At 42.4% G+C, this 21,800-nt stretch overlaps 1 protein-coding gene and 1 long non-coding RNA gene across 3 annotated transcripts; one reads left to right on the top strand and one right to left on the bottom strand.

Moving 5' to 3' along the window:
- The first annotated feature begins 1,103 nt into the window (after nucleotides 1-1,103).
- On the top strand, nucleotides 1,104-1,741 carry LOC118942781. Of its 2 annotated transcripts, XR_005038432.1 has the most exons (3): nucleotides 1,104-1,117; nucleotides 1,216-1,283; nucleotides 1,389-1,741. It is a non-coding gene; the product is annotated as an uncharacterized LOC118942781 (long non-coding RNA). The 2 variants fall into 2 exon arrangements; XR_005038431.1 differs by lacking the exon at nucleotides 1,104-1,117 and having other exon boundaries at nucleotides 1,124-1,283.
- A 2,721-nt stretch (nucleotides 1,742-4,462) lies between these two features.
- LOC110500182 (ethanolamine kinase 1) lies at nucleotides 4,463-21,081 on the bottom strand. The gene is made up of 8 exons (XM_021577385.2): nucleotides 20,798-21,081; nucleotides 15,960-16,219; nucleotides 15,123-15,263; nucleotides 14,057-14,199; nucleotides 10,254-10,337; nucleotides 9,802-9,962; nucleotides 8,436-8,509; nucleotides 4,463-7,754 (listed from the first exon to the last, which is right to left on the bottom strand). Exons 1-8 carry the CDS (start codon nucleotides 20,942-20,944, stop codon nucleotides 7,682-7,684), a joined length of 1,083 nt encoding a protein of 360 aa, XP_021433060.1. The 5' UTR covers nucleotides 20,945-21,081; the 3' UTR covers nucleotides 4,463-7,681.
- Nucleotides 21,082-21,800: the final 719 nt, after the last annotated feature.

Below are 21,800 nucleotides of genomic sequence, written 5' to 3'. Positions count from 1 at the left end.
CTACCTATGGGTTATGGTCAAAAGTAGTGCACTAGGTTGGGAACAGGGTGCCATTTGGGACAATATTTAAGCAGCCATTAATCAGATATAAATAGTGTGAAGGCTTTAGTTGATTAATGAGGTGAGTCTTGTGCTAATTACTGTTTCCTGGGCTTGTAATTAGGTTGGAAGAGATAATCAAGATGAATGAACGCTCTGACCCCCTTCTCTTCTCCCCTATAAGGCTCCAGGCATTGTTCTCCACTGGTGTGTCTGTTTTGATTCACTGCTACTGCTGCTGCTCAGTCATGTAGCATGTAGCAGCCCTCACCGTGACACATACAATGCTCATAAAGCATAATGCTTATGAAGCCACAGACATTACCTATCTACTATTGTCCCATCAAAACCATGCACGGCAATAGTCTACTTCAAGTCAGTTCTTCTATGCTGCTCTTATTGTCTATTTAGAGAGTACAGCTCAAATAATGTCTTACAGGTACTATAGAAAACTCTAACATCCCCCTTCCGTGGAGGGGAGCACGCCCCTTATTGGCCGCCACACACCTTCATCAAACGTAATCAAAAACCCAATAATGACCACCTGGAAAGAGGCGGGACATTCCCAGTAAAGGGTGCTCACCTGCATTCATTAGGCCTCTTTCCACCTACCCAACCAGTTCAACAGAGTCCTACAAATGCTTGTATAGAAAGTAAGTAATGTATGACTGTGTTCTGGCCAATGTCAAGTATATCCCTATTGTAAATGTAGCCCAAATGTATACTCAATGTGCTAATTGGAGGCTATATTTAAAGCATGCATTATTGCCACAGCCTGAGTGATGTAATACTGATTAGCAACAATCAGTATTAAATCAATCAGGCTGTAGCAATAATACATTGTCATTCATCCCCAGACAAACCATGTTTTTCTGGTCATAAATCTATTTGAATAATGATGTATTGCTTGAAATCCTGTTTTTATAAAGTACAGTCTTTAACTGTTACAGTTAATAATAAAATGTAATATGTTAAGGGATGTTTTTATTTAGTTGTTTAGTTATTTAGTTGTTTAGTTATTATTTAGTTATTTAGTTTTTATTTAGTTGTTATGCTTCACCACCACTGATACGTATAGGTTGTCTACATCACCACTACAAATACTATGAATTTGATTATATTGCTGCACTAGTGGATGTCCACAGTCTAATACCAACCCCACCCTTGGCTTTCCAGAGATGGTTATACTAGTTTCCTGGGACCACGGTTGGGGAACAACACATTTTTCAATATGAAGGAGACATGTAAATGAACCTTATCAGTCCCAAACCAATATCTGCTTTTTTCACTCGTTTCATTTATCTGCTTGTACAGCCTGACATTGAGGTGTTTTACCATATTCTTTTCAGGATGAGTCTCATGGATGTTCCCCGGGACCACGATGTGACTTGAGGGCTGCCATAAGGAGAAAATGTTTTTTGTTTTGTTATTTTGGACCAACTTTACTTGTGCTAAATAAACTGAAGTTCCTTATAGTACTATAAAATCAACAAATTGTACTTCTATGTGCTAAAATGACCCCACTTAAAGTATACTAGGTGTAGTTGTAAGACATTATTAGAGATGTCTTATATACACTTACAACGTAGAGACATGGAGAGCTACTTGCAAATAGTATGAAATACAGAAGTGTCACTAGATTATCCCATGTGCACTTCAGCTTTGGTGTACTCTTTCAGTACTTCAATACAGACTTTCATCAAACTGGTGTCTTTTATATCAGCACATTTTATTGGTATTGCAGTACATTACATTGTGTTATTATACTAAATCACCTTTGTGTATGTGTGTATATATATATATATATATATATATATATATAACATGTTTGACATATTTACACACTTGTACTGTAGGCCTGAGTGTTTGTCTGTTTAATTGCACTGGGATGACTTCTGGCATTGCACACTCTCCAAGATTGTTCCAGTTGGAAGTGGTTCTTGTACGTTGACCTTTTGTGTGAAATGAGAACACGTTGACTAGCAGATATTGAATCCACAATGAATGTGTAAATTAGACAAGAGCTGGAGCAACTGCTTTTGCGTCAAGGACCGAGGGACCATGTACACAAACTCACATGATGGATTGTTCATTCAAATGAGCACCATCCACTTGTACAGAGCAACTAAATACAGGCAACTGCCAAAAGAGAAGAAGCAATAGGGCGTTGGGCCACCACGAGTTGCCAGAACAGCGTCAACGCGCCTTGGCAGAGATTCTACAAAAAGACTACGAAAAATTCAATTTTGAGGTTTGTTGATGGTGGAAAATGGCCCAGGCGCCGCTCCAGAATCGCTGTGTTAAAATGTTCAATTGGGCTGAGATCTGGTGACACACACACAACCCCTCATTTAAAGTCAATTAGATTTCTTCTTCAAGCCACGGTAGCCAAAATAATAACTGGGCATTCTTAAACATGGGATGTTGATTGCTCATTTACCTCAGGAACCACACCTGTTTTCTACAGTGCCTTGCGAAAGTATTCGGCTCCCTTGAACTTTGCAACCTTTTGCCATATTTCAGGCTTCAAACATAAAGATATAAAACTGTATTTTTTTGTGAAGAATCAACAACAAGTGGGACACAATCATGAAGTGGAACGACATTTATTGGATTTTTCAAGCTTTCTTAACAAATCAAAAACTGAAAAATTGGGCGTGCAAAATTATTCAGCCCCTTTACTTTCAGTGCAGCAAACTCTCTCCAGAAGTTCAGTGAGGATCTCTGAATGATCCAATGTCGACCTAAATGACTAATGATGATAAATACAATCCACCTGTGTGTAATCAAGTCTCCGTATAAATGCACCTGCACTGTGATAGTCTCAGAGGTCCGTTAAAAGCGCAGAGAGCATCATGAAGAACAAGGAACACACCAGGCAGGTCCGAGATACTGTTGTGAAGAAGTTTAAAGCCGGATTTGGATACAAAAAGATTTCCCAAGCTTTAAACATCCCAAGGAGCACTGTGCAAGCGATAATATTGAAATGGAAGGAGTATCAGACCACTGCAAATCTACCAAGACCTGGCCGTCCCTCTAAACTTTCAGCTCATACAAGGAGAAGACTGATCAGAGATGCAGCCAAGAGGCCCATGATCACTCTGGATGAACTGCAGAGATCTACAGCTGAGGTGGGAGACTCTGTCCATAGGACAACAATCAGTCGTATATTGCACAAATCTGGCCTTTATGGAAGAGTGGCAAGAAGAAAGCCATTTCTTAAAGATATCCATAAAAAGTGTTTGCCACAAGCCACCTGGGAGACACACCAAACATCTGGAAGAAGGTGCTCTGGTCAGATGAAACCAAAATGGAACTTTTTGGCAACAATGCAAAACGTTATGTTTGGCGTAAAAGCAACACAGCTGAACACACCATCCCCACTGTCAAACATGGTGGTGGCAGCATCATGGTTTGGGCCTGCTTTTCTTCAGCAGGGACAGGGAAGATGGTTAAAATTGATGGGAAGATGGATGGAGCCAAATACAGGACCATTCTGGAAGAAGACCTGATGGAGTCTGCAAAAGACCTGAGACTGGGACGGAGATTTGTCTTCCAACAAGACAATGATCCAAAACATAAAGCAAAATCTACAATGGAATGGTTCAAAAATAAACATATCCAGGTGTTAGAATGGCCAAGTCAAAGTCCAGACCTGAATTCAATTGAGAATCTGTGGAAAGAACTGAAAACTGCTGTTCACAAATGCTCTCCATCCAACCTCACTGAGCTCGAGCTGTTTTGCAAGGAGGAATGGGAAAAAATGTCAGTCTCTCGATGTGCAAAACTGATAGAGACATACCCCAAGCGACTTACAGCTGTAATCGCAGCAAAAGGTGGCGCTACAAAGTATTAACTTAAGGGGGCTGAATAATTTTGCACGCCCAATTTTTCAGTTTTTGATTTGTTAAAGTTTGAAATATCCAATAAATGTCGTTCCACTTCATGATTGTGTCCCACTTGTTGTTGATTCTTCACAAAAAAAATGAGTTTTATATCTTTGTTTGAAGCCTGAAATGTGGCAAAAGGTCGCAAAGTTCAAGGGGGCCGAATACTTTCGCAAGGCACTGTATATACATTGTATTTTAACATTGTCTTACCAGTTAGCAGACACTTATCCAGAGCAACTTACAGCAGTGAGCGCATCCATTTTTCATACTGATCCCCCGTGGGAACCCACCATCCGAGTGCTGCAAGAGCCATGTTCTTCCAACTGAGCCACACTTTATATCCCTCATTTACGAGTGTTTTTATTTTTGGCATTTACCTGTACAAATGCGATAGCGCTTGGCCTTTCATTTCATGTTTGGCGCCATCTCCTGGTAACCTTGTGGTAGATCTGTAATTAACAGGCAAATACTTCCAGCTTGGAGTAATCGAACAGACTAAATATTACCAGAGGTGCATATAAAAAAGAAACAGGACCGGCTAATAGACTTTAATCTCCTTTCACAGCACTTGTGTACAGTATTCAAAAGTTAAGATTATTTCACAGTTAAACAAAAGACTACTTGATGTTAAGAGCAATGTTTAGAAAAAAAAACTATGTACAGTCATTCACATTTGACAGTTCAAGCAGAGATATTACATTTGATTTTGAAATGTACATATACACATATGCTACAAATGCCAGAGAAGAAATGAGTAAAGCATTTATACAAACTTCAAAGAAGTAGACCAGTATTGAGTAAGCTGAAAGTATGTTTTTTTTAGAATTTTTTTTTTTTTAGTGGTCTTGTGTTCATTTCAGAATGAAACTCTACAGGGAAACAGACTTGCGTTACGAAGTGTTCTTATGATTCCGTTTTAACATTATAGCGCACGTGTGTAAGCTACAGCTGTACAATTTGACAGTATATTTCCGCACTATTTGTGCACCCTGTGTGGTTAAAAACATGGCAAGGTCTGCAGATAAGGACAACACACAAACGCAACCCTAACTTGAGTCAAGTGTAAAACAAACCTTTTCATAAATCCATGCACAGATGACAGTAGAGAACTTTCACAAAAGCTGAGTAACTTAAAACGCACAACATCTCTCAAGTTAGGATCTGAACAACAATCGATTTCTGACCCGTCCTCCATTTCCCGGTGAGGGAACATACACCTACCATCTCAGACACTGCAGTCATAAACCCAGAAAACAGACATGTTGATTATCATTAAAACAAAGCCACATCGAAATAAAAAAGGCATGCTCAAAACAAAAAGAGAACACAGAGTTAAGACAGGCATATACCGTAACGCCTGGCTGACTTCCCAGTTGGTGGTTCCTTCGCTATAGTCGACGGGGTTCCCTTAACATGTAGAGAGGGCTGCACAGGTCAGGAGCGTAGGGTATAGGGCGGCATCGGTCTATAGACTCGCAGCCGCTCCCTGAAAAGGTGCCTTGAAATGCGGTTCTCACAGGTGCTAGCAACCCCATAGGACCACGGCTGCAAGTCTGCAGACTGATACCGTTGGCATGGAAGTGCCGAGTATGAATGGAAAATACAGTCCGTCTTCATTCGAAATAGCCCCCTATACACTGCACCACTGTTGACCAGCGCCCCACGTCAAAAAGTAGTGCACTATGTAGGGAATAGGGTGCTATTTCAGCAGCCTTATCAAGAGGTCTCTTCATCCCGGCGTCTGTGCAGTGACAGCACAGACCTGACCAACGTTGAATCTGTTTTAACACACTCCTAACATACTCCAAGACCTCCCAGTCAGAAAACAGATGATCACTTAAATAGGTATAAAACTGCACTTTAAAAAGTCAATATTGTACATTATCAATAGTATTATTTCTAAATGGAAAAATACAATGTGCAATTATGTACAAGCAAAAAAGACCAGCACTTTGGTGTAGGTTGGTTTTTACCTATTAGATGGAACTTTTTGTCGTAAAGAACTTCTAGAGCCAAGCAGCGCATACATTATAAACAGATGAAGACATGAACTACTATACTGTTAGAATCTTTCAGTTAAAGATGCATCTTTCAAAGACACTCCCTACCAAAGCCATTGGTCCTCCAATCATAGGTCTTACCTCAGTTGTCTCACAGAGAGTTGCACTATAAACCTTGTCAGACGACTCACCCCGAATTTAATCCCGCTGCTCTATCGATCCCTACATACACGGTCTGAAACTGCCATCCTAGAAGTTGTTTGTGTGACTTCAAAACGAGGGGCATTGTACAAAACAAATTCAACAGCGATTGGATGGTCTAACAGAATCTAACCAGAGTATCAAAGTTGATAATGTCATCCATGTAGGCCCGGATCTGGCCCGACTCTGGGACCAATCGGAACGCTCAGAATGTGTTCACATTCTAGAAATCATCAGGGAGGGAGGCAAATCCAGACTCATTGTGGAGAAGAAACTTCAGTTGGCCGGAGTGATGTGGATGGGTAGCCAGGCAACAATATACCAGCTTAAGCCTATACTCCTGGACTAAAAATCACTTCCAAAGGTGACACCATTGAACATCAACTCTCCATTGAAAGTGCCTTTTAGTCCAGGATTAGGCCAAATACAACTGCCCCATGGGGTTACATGATAAAACAGAAAGTGAATCTAAATGACTTATAATACAGTGAACATAACAGTCATGACTTGGGCTTGGAGGGTTTCCAGACCAGAAGGCCCAGAGTTTCTCCTGGTCAGAGTTTCACCAGGAAATGGTCAGGAAATATTCCTGGCCGTCATCATGACACATTTCCCATGAATCAAACTACAGCCTAGTCACGGTAGGGAAGTGGACGTCGTTTCAGTCAGGGGAACAGAATGTAAACAAGATGGATGCACTCCTGTTTGTTACCTAGGAGACAGTACGTAAGTGAGTCTAACCATTTAACCAACAAATATATAATATTGGTGACTATACCAAGTGCACCAACACATATTGGTAACTTACTATATAACCTACCATTAAACCAACAGCTATACCGGTGACTAAATAATCAGTGGACCAGCGAGCCCAGACAAGAGATGTATATATCCAATAGGAATGGCTCGGAGTGAGCCCACACACACTAATATTCCCAGTCAGTCAGCAGCACAACACAGGAGACAAGTTACAGAGTTGGTCCAGGTCTCCCCTGTTGTGAGTTACCCCTGTGGACGGGCACAGACTGGGGTGAGAGATGCTACTGGAATGTCACACTTGAATTCACCATATTTTACGTGACATCGTTTTTCATTTGGTTGTTCTTAAACAACAACAAAAAGGCCATGATAGTGCTCTTTTGTCCCCTTTGCATATTTTGACATTTTGTAGGGCTGAGTCTTAAAGACTTAGGTCTTTATGAAGAAGTGCATGGTTCTAGGCTTCTATAGCGAGCTAGGTAGGGATCTGTCTGTAGCAGTGATGCTATGGAATTGGCCCTGTGGAGTGTCAATGGATGGTGAGTCATGGTTTCTAACAGCTAGGAGTTCTCAAAGGGTTCTATGAGTTATCATATAGTTCTATAAGCTCCCATAGGGTTCTAGGAGTTCTAATATAGTTCTACAAGTTCCCATAGGGTTCTATGAGTCTCTAGTGAGTGCCGAATTAAATCCACAGGAAGTGTGGACTAGGCTCTCTCCGGGTCTTCTTTCCCGACACCCCCTAGAGGGCACTCTACGGTGGACATGAGGACCAGATAGGGAGGAGGACTTTTATTCTGGAAAGTTCAGCGCTCCAACCTCTGGCTTCATCTTGAAATACTGGCTGAAGCGAAGGACTGCGTATCTGAAACGAGCGAGCCAATGTACGTCAACTTTAGTAACACAATATCAAGTCAGTGACAATATACATAGCCTGTACATAGCCCACCTGTAAACAGCCCATCTAGCTACCTACCTCATCCCTATACTGTATTTATTTATTTATTTATCTTGCTCCTTCGCACCCCAGTATCTCTACTTGAACATTAATCTTCGGCACATCTACCATTCCAGTGTTTAATTGCTATATTGTAATTACTTCGCCACCATGGCCTATTTAAATAAAAGGTGAAATATATATATTTTTTTAAATATCATAAGAAAACAAGATGCTGCGTAAGGGCATAACATCAGAAGGTCATTCAGAGTGAAACAAAGCACTCAACATAACATTATTACAGAAACTATGAATATGTTATATCTGCTAGGGCTGTAATGTCATGTCTTTGAGAGCTTGGGACTATAACATTCCATCTGCATTTCGGACAAAGCCTTGTTCTGGTCAATGTTCTCTACCTATATAGTACTCTAAATACCCCAATGCAAGTTGAAATTAATACAACAGAAAAATTGCTGACACCATTCAAACCAATGAGGGTTCGGAACTACACAGCCAATTATCTCAAAAGCATATTTTGGCAGAAAGAACCTTATAGTGCCAAGCTTTCGACTCTGGATCTAAACCTACATTTCTGAAGCCACTTACCCCAGGAAGTCAAAATCAATGGTGGAGAACTCAGCCTGAATCAGAGCCCATAGGCCCCAGAAGAAATGAGATGCCTGGAGAGAGGGGGAAAAGAATGGGGGATAGTCATGTTATTGAATGTGGGTCAGTGTTCATAGTCCTGACTAGAACGGAAATCTTTAACACCATTGTCACAGCAAACATGACAAAGCCCATAGTAACAACCAACAAAGGCGTTGTCTACCGCGGAAACCAAGGCTACCACTTCTATCTACAGTAAACACACGTGTAGTTACCAAAGGAGGAGGTAGGGCCTCAGTCTCAGGTGGAGTTGGGATAGTCGCCCAGGGGGGTGCTACTGCTGACTGTGCAAAATCAGAATTCTAGGATCGTCCTGGAAATCTCTAAGGAGCATGCTATTGAGTCTCCCTACTTCCAAACCGGAACAGCAAGCTTCTTTTGCTGTTTGTTTAGCCTATGGATTTGCGGCCCTACCCCCATGTATAGCTAACGTATGGATAATACCCCCAGGGACTCTATTGTCCACAACAAGGCTTAATTAACTCTTCTCATTCGTTTTCCACACGTTTCCAAGGTCACTTCTCTCTATGTGACATTGTAGAAAAAAGTCAATCTAGTATGGTCCCTCCTTTGATCTATTGCTATTCAAAGGCTTTGGGACATTCTTCAGCTAAGCTGTTGTGTAAAGTACACTGGTAAATTAGCAGTGCTGCACTTCCGTTGCACAGCTAACAGTCAATTAGAAATATTTACAAAGCCATTTATCCTGCTTCATTTGTCTCTCATTTGCAGGTCTACTATGTGTTTCTTTCAAAGTTCTCCTCTGCCTTTCAATTCCCAGGGGACATACCTTCTAGATGTGTCTATGTGTTCAGGGAAACAACAATCTCTGCTTAGGTACCAGAGGAGACAGTTCAACACAATAGACTACACTGCCCTAACCATTGATTAAAGGCCCAACCAATTAACCTTGAGCGATTGGCCCGAACACACACATCCTTGCGCAATTGATTTGTGTTGTGTCATTGTGTTTCTCTGAAAGAAGTGAGTGGAGAAGAGCGGAGGGGATGAAGAAAGAGGGAAGTTGAAGGGCAGAGCAGTGAACTGAGAACATCAAACAGACGGAGATGACTGGCATTGAAGATTTCCTTGTTGAAAAGCTTCAAAAAGAGCCTTTCAACTTTACCTAGGAATGTTACTGGCTGATTTCCCGGTGACAAAGTCTCACTAAACATCAGTCTAATACTTCATCTTGTAAACAAAACTCAAATAAAAATGTGACAAATGTACGAAGGTTCGCCAACTTAGTCTTGGGTGGAAAACACAAATCAACTACACAAAAAAAAAAAAGGAGAAGTGAACTCACCAGGGAGAAGCGGTTGACCTGTACGTAGAGCACCTCCACCTCTGTCTCAGTGACCTCTGACCCTTGACCTTTGTGTTCCTTATAGGCCTCCAAGTAGGAGCGCAGCCACTGCAGCTGCAAACTCCGCTCTGGGTAGTGGCTGTAGTCCACCTCATTCAGACCTACACAGGACACACACACGCACGCTAAGTAAAAGGTCAAACACACAAATGCTTAGAACAATGACCATAATAATATAATAGTGATTTAGCAGATGGTTTTATCCAAAGCAGTCACGAGTGCACATTTTACGACTGGCCCTTGGAATTGAACCCACTATCCTAGCATTGCAAGTGCCATGCTTTAGCAACTGAGCTACAGTGGACCACAACAGATACTGTACAAGCAGCACTTAGTAAAATGACCAATGAGCATTCGCACTTGGCAACGTGACCCAAAACACACACACTCACCTGCAAATTCATTGAAGTGGTTCCCAATGTCATAGGCTTGGTAATTGTACCCAGCGTATTCGTAGTCAATGAACTTGACATTTTCTGAAAGGAGCAGAGAGGAAGGTTTGTTTAGTACAGGACAGAGACCCGTCACATTAGAAATGATAAAGCTGTGCATTATTAACCCATTATCATCCCTCTCTCTAGTCTAAGTGGTTCTGATGCCTCACTGACAGCCTACTGTAAATACCGTAGGCCTCGGGTTGAGGAGTAAGAGTTTGCATTTTGAAGGGAAGTGAAAATAACAAAAACAAGGAAGTTGATAAAAATGCAGATACATAGAAAGTGGGCAGACAGACAGACATATAGGCCTAATTGATGCAGACATGCAGTTCGCCTGGTCCAAAACAGGTAAATGTGCTTTAGCTGATTCCTCTGACAGGCGTGGTCATGACAGTGGTTGTCATGTTATATAACAGTCAGAGGAGTTAGCTAACAAAACAAAAAAATAACATTCAGAAGTAGGACCAGCTTCCACCCAGTTTGAATTTCAACATGCTCTGGAAAAAGTTGAACTGATATTTTCAAAATATAATTGATTTTATGTTCTCCTTCTCGGTTTCACTTCCATTTTTTCTGCCATTATATATAAGAGTGGGGGAGATCACAATTCCAACGTAGGCTACAGGAACCAGTAATGTGATTGAAAAATGGATTGGATTATCCAATTCAGAAGACATAGTCAGTTATCAACTTTTTCCAGGAAATCTCCTGATTGGCTTCGCAAACAAATTAGCTCACAGATGCCATTCTACACAGAGGAATAATGCATCATTTTTACATGTTTAGTTGTTGTTCGGTTAGTGTTGGAAATAAATACACAGAGGAATATGAAAAGGAGTCGAAATGCGTAATTTAAAAAAAAGTTAAGAAATCTATATTACTTTCCACGGCAAGTTTATATTGGGCTAGATTGGTTCATATGCCGTTGTGGAACTTGCAGTGGAATTGGTTTGGTAAAAGGTCATGTGTTGAGGAAGTGATTGTGGTGGAAAGATGGAAAAAGACGCACCATGCAGAAGGAATGTGGTGTTGGGAGGTAAAGAGATACAACACTGCCCTCTAGCGAAGAAACAGTGCCCGAGGTGATGTCAACATGCAAAGCCTTACCCCCAAAATCTAACTTGAAAGAGCTGTTTTAGCTCTCTCCCTGACAACAAAAATGCCCAGTCAAATGCTTTTGGGTCTTTATCATTTAATCATTTAATTTACTATGCAGGTCATATTCAAGAGTGCTTGTTGAAGCACCCTAAATTACAAATGTGTTTGTCACAGTACAGTTCCACATACAGTGTGTGTATGAGTGTTTTGGTGTGTGTTTCTGAGGTTGACTGAGTGAAGACACGTGAGATGGTTACCGGACGCCGGGCGGTCCTAGCAGGACACAACAGAACACCTCCAGTCAGTGGCTAGTAGCCCTGTACAGCAGACGAAAAGGTTTGGGCAAACTCACATCCATCACACACACACAGACACAGACACACTCTCTCGCATTCACACACACAACCACGGTCACACAAACTGCAGAAACTGCCACTTCTCTCCTCTCCTTTGGTCTCTCACACTTCCCCCTTTTCGGAACAGGCCCCCTTCAAAGTTACACTCTGATTGGTCCACATGGGACCTAATGGCACGACACCTCCCTGCTCCTATGTAAATGAGATAATTGAGTGGCTTCCTGTTGTAAACTAAGCAGCACGGGTTTGAGTCTCAGGGACTTGGGGCAGAATTTGACTACTTCTCTCCCTTCATCACCTGACTTGACTGAGAGCAGAAAGATAAACAGAGGGATGAGGCCTTGGGGGGGAAGAAGAAAAAAAAGGAGGACACTGTTTTTCAGATTAATGAGACAAACAACCCTGCTCTCTTATTGGGTGAACTGAAACGACTCTTGTAAACATCTTAAATCAGTTTAAAGTTTCCCTAATCTTTCAATTTAGTCAGTTTCAGAGGGTAAATTGCTTTGTTATTGTTGGAAGGAAGAGGCTTCTCTCTCACAGAGAGACCATACTAAAATACTCGCTGAGAGACTGTGGTTGAAAAAGCTATGTGTGCTCTGCCTACACTTTAACTGTAGTTAGTTATGTTATCAGCGATTATTTTTTGTTATTGCCAAAGCTTGAGGTTTCCCTCTCCTCCCTCTCATAAAACAGAAAAGAGCTACCCTGTCACCAAGTAAGCCAGCTGTGGTCTAGCACTGGGTTGGTTAACAGTATGGTAAAGAGCTAGCACTGGGTTGGTTAACAGTATGTTAAAGAGCTAGCACTGGGTTGGATAACAGTATGGTAAAGAGCTAGCACTGGGTTGGATAACAGTATGGTAAAGAGCTAGCACTGGGTTGGATAACAGTATGGTAAAGACCTAGCACTGGGTTGGATAACAGTATGGTAAAGACCTAGCACTGGGTTGGATAACAGTATGGTAAAGACCTAGCACTGGGTTGGATAACAGTATGGTAAAGACCTAGCACTGGGTTGGATAACAGTATGGTAAAGAGCTAGCACTGGGTTGGATAACAGTATGGTAAAGAGCTAGCACTGGGTTGGATAACAGTATGGTAAACAGCTAGCACTGGGTTGGATAACAGTATGTTAAATAGCTAGCACTGGGTTGGATAACAGTATGGTAAAGACCTAGCACTGCAAGGGCCATCAGTCACGGAGTGAAAGTACTAAGAGCAAATGGTGCACTGAGCTAGCTAACACAGAGCGGTCAGTCACTGTTTGAGTGAAATGAGTGAGATAGGCCCTACTGCTGCTCTGAGCTGAGGCGTAGAACAGTGGTGTGTTCTGAACTGGGTCCGTCAACCCTCCCTCTGGCTGGCCAGCCGCTCCCTCCTGTCACTCTTAGGAGAGAAAAGCTGGACACGAGCTGTGAGATCATCCCGCCCCCTCACCGAACAGATCAGCGAAGGGGTAGACAGCGCTCTCCCCCATTCCCATGTTTTCTCAGGTAAAAACCAGCTGAATCCCTCTCCCCCACCTTAGCCTCAGGTAAGAATGCTCTCCTCCACCACCCTCCGGTAAAAGCACCCCGCCACTCCCTCTGCAACCATTGGCCATCTGGCGGGTACAGTCTGGTCTGAGACCATTTCTACTTGCATCCTCTTTGTACACGGGCGGCCGTTAGTACCGAAGGCATTCACAACACAAACAAAACAGCATTCCCAAAGAACCACAAATAAAAACATGTATTGATAAAAATGTAAATGGGCTACGGAGCTCCCTCCCTTCCCACCCTTAGCTAGCATGACCATGATGGGCAAAGCCTGTTGGCTCTGTGATGGTAGTTGGCTACACAAGATGCACTAAAGCCAGGCCCCTGTTCAGTTGAGCAAAACAGGAGAAAACACTTTGAAACAAACCAAAATAAGCCAATTTAACAAGTTTGGATACTTCATACCTCCTCTGTTTCAGAATGTTCTCTCAAAATGTTATCCTACTGAACACTATGGTCAGTCCTTCCTGTGGTTTGTGGCTTGTGACTGGGAGAATGCCGTGCAGAGCAGGAGTGCAGTGCCTCAAATCTTTTAACTCCAGAACTAAACTAAAATTCAATTTCTCCTCATTTGTCTTCAATGTGGAAAATCAGAATTGGAATTTCAGTCGACTTCCTGAATCGACTGAATTTAAAAAATGGAATTGACCCCAAACTCTGGTGCAGTATATGAAATCAGGCCTACCTGTGACTGGGTAGTGGTGGACAGTGCAATAGTGGCTAGGTGCAGTGCAGTATGTTTGGGCATGCAGGGTGAAACTCACCTCCTTGCTGATTATAGATTATGTTCTTACACAGCAGGTCATTGTGGCAGAGGACTACAGGAGAGCCCAGAACAGACAGACTCTGCTTCATCCACACCATCTCTTCCCTCAGTCGCCTTCGACTAGGCACCTCACTGTTTAACCTGGGGATGGAGGGAGAGGGTGGAGGTAGAAAGGAAAGAGAGCGAAAGAGGCAGAGAGACAGGGGGGGGGAAGAGAGAAAGAGAGATTACCAAAGTACACAGGGAAAGAAGTAGAGGTGTTGCGCAATACTGTTCCATATCGAAATAATAAAAGAAGAGGGTTGGAATCTGCTAGAAAACTGACATCAGTCAAGAGTAAACTCATCAACATGTAATCTCAGATCAATAAACTATGACTGCATAGAGGAGTCTTGTAAAAGGCTTGAAACGGCAAGAATAGTTCATTAATCTCCAATCCACATGACTTTATTAAAACGGTCAACATCCCAAACTAAAACTGTACAGTATTTTTTATTTAACTAGGCAACGGTACATATTGTTCCTGAATAGTGGGTGTGGTTTGAGTGACAGGGGGGCTCGTACTCTTCAGGTAAACACACCTGGTGAAGCAATGTGAGGAATGGAAGACACTCACTGTGCAATCGCTCAGGCATGCCAGAGGTCAAAGGACAAGCATCTCTCGCATAACTCTAGTGTTCCATTCAAGAGCTTCCTGGTGGAAAGTTCCAAACTAGAGCCCCAGGGAGTTTCCTCATCACTATGTAAACAGACCTTACTTAGAAAAACTCCTGGCCATGTTAATGAGTCATAAAGTAGGAAATAGTTGGAGGCAAAATATTCAAGCATCAATAATAACAGTTTTATACCCTTAAAAAAGGTATTGATGAGAAACCTCCAGATTTCAGGTGTCCCGACAAAGATAACGCAGTCCTCCTATATAGACCTCAACTATGTCCCAATAGCTCAACTAGAATACTATTCAGTGTGCATGGCATGAATACGCCAACACAGGCCTTCATACCCCCGTACCATGCAGGTCTGGATATTGGGACCCAGTTCATTTCCTTATCTACACCACTCACCTCATGTTCATCTCTGGGTCTTGGAAGAACTTGGGCACCAGGGCGAAGTACTTGCCCATTGTCAGCCACAGGTCTGACTGGGGCACCCATCCGTTGTGAGCATGGATGGCATGGTACTTAGCCAGCTGCCTCGCGATGAGCCTGTAGGGTGGTGGAAGCCATGTGAGTCGGCGATAGGGGGTTTTGAGAAGAGGGACCAATTCTTGAGGCCAAGACCGTAAAACTCTTACTTCAGTACTAGCCTATACACTAGAGGCCATATTTGTAAAGAATCCCAGCATTTAATGAAAGTCGGGTCATAGGAGAAACCCAAGACTGCCAACTCACTAAGCTTAAGGTGAGTTCACACCTACGGGTGAGGCTATATTTGTCTATGTACTTCGGTGTACCCGATATTGGACACTTGTGAACTGAATGCATAGCCCTGGAGCGGTTGGGCTTTAGCTAAAGAATGGTTCTGTAACCAGAGCCAGGATGAGCTGTCAATCACACTCCTGACCTGTAGCTATCTATCTATGGCCCATGTTTCCACTGTTAGTGATGTTCCTCAAGGGAACAAGTCACATTACCTTACCATGCGGACTCACCCATATATTAGGTTCACAGAAGCACCACACCTTACATGACAATGCCGAAGATTATGGAACGTGTAAAGTGCAGGTGTACTGTGGTTTCACCTGAACATGAATTCAAAAGGTACGTAGACCACTGCCTGTTTTATGTGGGAGTAGTTCTTCTACGATTAGGGCCTGGTAGGATAGCTCAGAGTTTCTACTCTTTTCTATCCAAACCTAAGGGGGGGTTGTACTCAGCGCGGTGGGCTATCTGTCGCTGTACCTGGATGTGGGCAGACTGCGGATGTGTTCGGGTTCCAGCGCCTGGCCCTGTAGGAACTCATAGCAGAGGCCGTTGTTGAAGGTACAGTAGAGACGAGGGGCGCAGCGGTGTGCGTGGAGCGTCCGGAAACTCTTCACCTCGTTCTCCCGGTCCACAAACAGCTCTGTCTTGTTGCCATAGATACGCACCAGGACCACATCCTGCATGACCCCGCCCACGTAGCAGCCCAGCAACTTATTGGTGATTCCATCTGTGAAGAACTGAGAGAAAAAGATGATTGGAAGACAAATTATTGCAATCGGGCATCATCGCATCCAATGCTTCAGTATAAAATACATATATTTAGGACAATTGACTCAGTTATTCATAGGCTTATGTCAAGTCATGCAGGATTTCATAACAGGGATGGCTATAGACCCCTATTATATAGCTGATTTACTATAGGTATCCTATACTACAGGTACAGTAGACTTCCTGTCAGTAAGGCTACAGCTTTATCATATTTCGATTAACACTACGGACGAGGACATTTCTAAATACGAATATGTCTGCAAGCGAGGACCTCTACCATTCACACACAGTATCCTGCCCCCCTACTGCAGTATCATTTTCATCCTGGGACTGAATTCTATGGTTCCTTTTATAGGTTGTCAATTGATTTCGGATCCGATGGAAAAACAAAAGGACCCCAGAATGCATTGACGGAAGAGAGGAATTGTCTGGGTGGGTTTAAACCCAATGGTTGTTTTCATCCCCGATGAACACTGGAACATTTCTGTGTGGCGAGGGGGGGGGGGGGGTCAGGCATTCCACCCCTGATCGTATACACCATCAGGGATTGACCATGAGCTTAGTGGCATGTCCGGAATTTTATTTTGCAGGAGGAAGCCATGGCTGGCATGTGCTGAGTCCTTGCTTTGTGAATGAAAAGAGGCAGGGTGATTGTGTGTGTGTATGTATGTCTACCCTGCCCACAACACTCTCTCCCCCCCCCCCTCCCCCTAGAGCTGTGTTTACATAGAGAAACCACACCCCCATTCTGTGTTCATCAAGACGACCACCCAGTTATGTTTTTATTTAGGAGGTGGAAACTGAAATTGCCCCAATCGTGAGGCTCTTGTATGGTCACTAGTCTGACGATACCGCCCGTTTAACGATCAGCATGCATGACAGACTTGTTCTACTTGTTTACATAAGCTAGGTGGTGTAAACCTGTGTGGTGGGTTAGTAAAAGTTTGCCAAGAACAAACCACATGACTAGTGGGGGATAAGACCAGTTAATGGAAAACTATGTCCTGATGCAAATTAACCAACTAGGCTATGTTTCCTTTCTCAAAAGTGTGCTCACCATTTAGACAAGTCCAACTTTAAATCACAGAGCCCAGGAGAAACTCAGATTGGATTAAGTAGTTTTTTCCTCTCATCAATCTACACACAATACCCCATAATGACAAAGCAAAAACATGTTTACAACCTTTTTTGCAAATGTATTATAATTTTTTTTTAAATCTCCCATTTACATAAGTATTCAGACCCTTTACTCAGTACCTTGTTGAAGCACCTTTGGTAGCGATGATATCCTCGAGTCTTCTTGGGTATGACGTTACAAGCTTGACACACCTGTATTTGGGGAGTTTCTCCCATTCTTCTCTGCAGATCCTGTCAAGCTCTGTCAGGTTGGATGGGGTTCACAGGGTTCAAGTCTGGGCCACATAATTATGGACATTCAGAGACTTGTCCCGAAGCCACTCCTGCGTTGTCTTGGCTATGTGCTTAGGGTCGTTGTGCTGTTAGAAGGTGAACCTTCTCACCAAACTGAGGTCCTGAGCACTCTGGAACAGGTTTCCATCAAATATCTCTGCACTTTGTTAATCGAGGGAAAGCTGAACAGAGCAATCGGGCTATTGTGACTAGTCTCCCAGTCCCTGCTGCTGAAAAACATCCCCACAGCATGATGCTGCCACCACCATATTTCGCTGTAGGGATGCTGCCAGGTTTCTTCCAGACGAGACACTTGGCATTCAGGCCAAAGAGTTCAATCTTGGTTTCATCAGACCAGATAATCTTGTTTCTCATGGTCAGTCCTTTAGCGGGCTGTCATGTGCCTTTTACTGAGGAGTGGCTTCCGTCTGGCCACTATAAAGGCCTGATTGGTGGAGTGCTGCAGAGATGGTTGTCCGGTCCCAGAAGGACAACCATCCTTGGAAGAACCATCTCTGTGGAGATGAAACTCTGCAGCTCTGTCAGAGTGACCATCGGGTTCTTGGTCACCTCCCTGGCCTAGGTCCTTCTCCCCCGATTGCTCAGTTTGGCCAGCGGCCAGCTCTAGGAAGAGGTGGTTTGGTGGTTCCAAACTTCTCCCATTTAAGAATGATGGAGGCCACTGTGTTCTTGGGACCTTCAATGCTGTGGAAATGTTTTGGTACCTCCCCCAGAGCTGTCCCTCGACACAATTCTGTCTCGGAGCTCTCCTTTAACCACATGGATTGTTTTTTGCTCCGACATGCACTGTCAACTGTGGGGATGTTATATAGACAGGCGTGTGCCTTTCCAAATCATGTCCAATCAATTGAATTTCCCACAGGTGGACTCCAATCAAGTTGGAGAATCATCTCAAGAAAGATCAATGGAAACAGGATGTACCGGAGCTCAATTTTGAGTCTCATAACAAAGGGTTGAATACTTATGTACATCAGGTATTTAAAACTTTTTTTTTTATAAATTAGCACAAATTTCTAAAAACCTGTTTTCACTTTGTCATTGTGGGTAAAAAATATTTTATACATTTTGGAATACGGCTGTAACGTAACAATGTGGAAAAGGGGAAGGGGTCTGAATACTTTCCGAATGCACCATGTGAAAATTGTGCATTTCTACATTTTGTAGTAAAAAAAAAAAAGTTATATAGAAAGATGTGTTCCCAATGAGGTCAACCAATTAGTAGACAATGCCTACTCATAATTGGTGATGGGGTGGTGTTGGAGATGATGAATATGAAGTGGAAAAATTGACATTTTCCTTTAATCGCTCCACCCTTTCCTAGTTGCTAAAAATCGAATAATTCACTTAATGTGACAAAACAAGCACGTATAGTGTCGAGTCATTGTACCATCTAAACCGCTGTGAAATATATTTTCCATTACCAAAATGTATTTGGTATTTTCAGCTGTTTGAAGCTGGTGTACAAAACTGAAAGAGAGTGGTTTGAGGTTGTCATAACATTATTGGTTTAAGTCTGTACACTATTGATAAAAACATTTGCCCACTTTATAATGTAATAATCAATGCATAATGGAGCCAAAACTATTACTTTGTGTTAAGCATATTTATTAAATGATCAGCATTTATTACATTATAAATGTAAAAGTTATACAATTATTAGGAGCCCATTACTTTATTGGCAGTTATTACATTATCAGTTGCTACAGGGTTTAAAAATGTACATTTTTGAAGTATCGATGCATCAAAGTATCAAAAGAGTCAGAGGTTAATAAAAAAAATCTAACTTACCTCATTCATAGATATTGATAGGTGAAGTTTTGCTGCAATATGCAACTTTTTGGGCGACCTACACAGAATGTGCGTTATAGATCTATCAGTCTTATTGAAAGCAAGTCTAAGAAGCGGTAGATATGTTCTGTGTGCGCTATTTCTATGCTTCCGTTTTTTCCCTTTGTACACCAATATATTTCAAAGCGGTTCAGATGGTTCCATGACTCTACGTGCTTGTTTTGTCAACAACCAGGCAATGGCAGAGCGATTTCTGCATAGTGCATATTCAAGAGACCAAACTCTTACTCTAAACAATGACACGCATAGTTCACTGCGGTACTGTTTTGGAAAGATGAGGAACGTATATTTCATATAAGCAAGTACTGAATATAGATCAATTACGACACCTTTATAGGGTTAGTGTGCCCACACGGTCATATCTCCATGTTACAGCGCTTGTTTACGGAAGACAAGACAGAAGACGTCGCCACCTGTGCTAATTAGTCATCTAGCGTGCACCGAATACCAGTGTGTAAACTAACAGGAGAAGTGTAGTTCGTCACTTGGAGGCAAGCATTGAATGGACTTGTGCAAAACTGCTACAGCAAGTAGCAATCGTTTTTATTTTAACGTTTATATCTCGCTGACAAAGACAATGGGTATATCACCATGTTTCGAAACCCGTTTTGAAAGCGATGGTTGACGTTTTTAAACGTTAAAACACAGCGTCGGAATTGTAGTTTTACACGGGCGCCAAATGTGGGCGAATGTAATGTGGCTGAAGGGTTTTCGAGATCTGCGCTCAGCTCCTTGTTGGAGTTGAGTTAACGTTACTTGGCAACCAGTCCCACTACTCATGATCATAGATTCCTGGAAGTTGTCTTGAACTGACACTTAATATTACAAAGACATAAGAAGATTGGCACCAGATCAAATGCATAGCTAGCTATTTGTCAACTACTAAACCTGGCCAATTGTGTTTTGTGCTTGATGACGCCTATAATAGCCTTGAATTTGATAGATGCTTTGTTGCAATCTATTGATGTGATACAGGACGCACAGTGAGTTACTTACTGATCTCACTAGATCATGCAAACTACGTCAAGCAAGAGGCCTATGAATTCCACTGCCTCTTTTCATCCGTCAATCGGCTGGCTTGAATGCTACACTGTTGCTAGCTAGCAAGTTGACGCAGCTTCTTTTTAAAAAGGCGCAACACTCCAGTTTCAGAATTATGTAATAGCTGCCTGGTAAGCAGTATGCGACAGATGACGACTGACTAGTCTCTTACGGTCATCGTAGAAAAATATGATTAATTAATACGTCGAATGTGACAAATGTAATACCTTCATTTTGACCTCGGATGGTTTCCAGAACGGTCTCAGTTCCTTGATCAGTCTCAATGCACCAGATCTGTAATCGTTCTCGTCTAATGTGACATCTATTTTGGGTACAGCGGGCGCCTCGTCGGGTACATGAATGTAGTTGGCCATAATGAAAGGTTCCGATTAAATTGACAAGAAGTTCACTGTAGGCGGCTGCAAATGCGTTTGTATGAACAATTGCTTGGCTGCGGAGGTTAAAAGTCTACTCGCTTCTAGTGCGGCAACGCCTCTCAGAAAATCCAACCCATAAAAATAACTGATTTGCAGTGCATGCTGGGGAAATCGTGACTCACCAATCGCCATCAACCTTATGATAGTCTAAAAGGTCAGCCATTTTGGTAAGGGAGTTAGTCAACCATGGTTCGCCACTGCTGTGATAATATTTTTATTTTACCTTTATTTTATTGTGTAAAACAATGAATTTGAACCTTATCTGCACTGTATGTTTGTTAGAGGAATGCCAGCCAGTTTTAGAGGCATAATTCCATATTTTTTTTATTTTTTCACCTTTATTCAACCAGTTAGGCCAGTTGAGAACAAGTTCTCATTTACAACTGCGACCTGACCAAGATAAAGCAAAGCAGTGCGACAAAAATGTATGTACAGTGTGTGCAAATGTAGAAGAGTAGGGAGGTAGGCAATAAATAGGCCATAGTGAATAAATAATTACAATTTAGCATTAACACTGGAGTGATGGATGTGCAGATGATGATGTGCAAGTAGAGATACTGGGGTGCAAAAGAGCAAGAGGGTAAGTAATAATATGGGGGTGAGGTAGTTGGGTGTGCTATTTACAGATTGGCTGTGTACAGGTACAGTGATCGGTAAGCTGCTCTGACAGCTGATGCTTAAAGTTAGAGAAGGAGATATAAGACTCCAGCTTCAGTGATTTTTGCAATTCGTTCCAGTCATTGGCAGCAGAGAACTGGGAGGAAAGGCAGCCAAATGAAGTATTGGCTTTTGG

Source organism: Oncorhynchus mykiss, chromosome 21, assembly GCF_013265735.2.
Source record: "Oncorhynchus mykiss isolate Arlee chromosome 21, USDA_OmykA_1.1, whole genome shotgun sequence".
Lineage (NCBI taxonomy): Eukaryota > Metazoa > Chordata > Actinopteri > Salmoniformes > Salmonidae > Oncorhynchus > Oncorhynchus mykiss.
The sequence above is the reverse complement of the archived record's forward strand: the minus strand, read 5'-3'. Positions and strand labels throughout refer to the sequence as shown.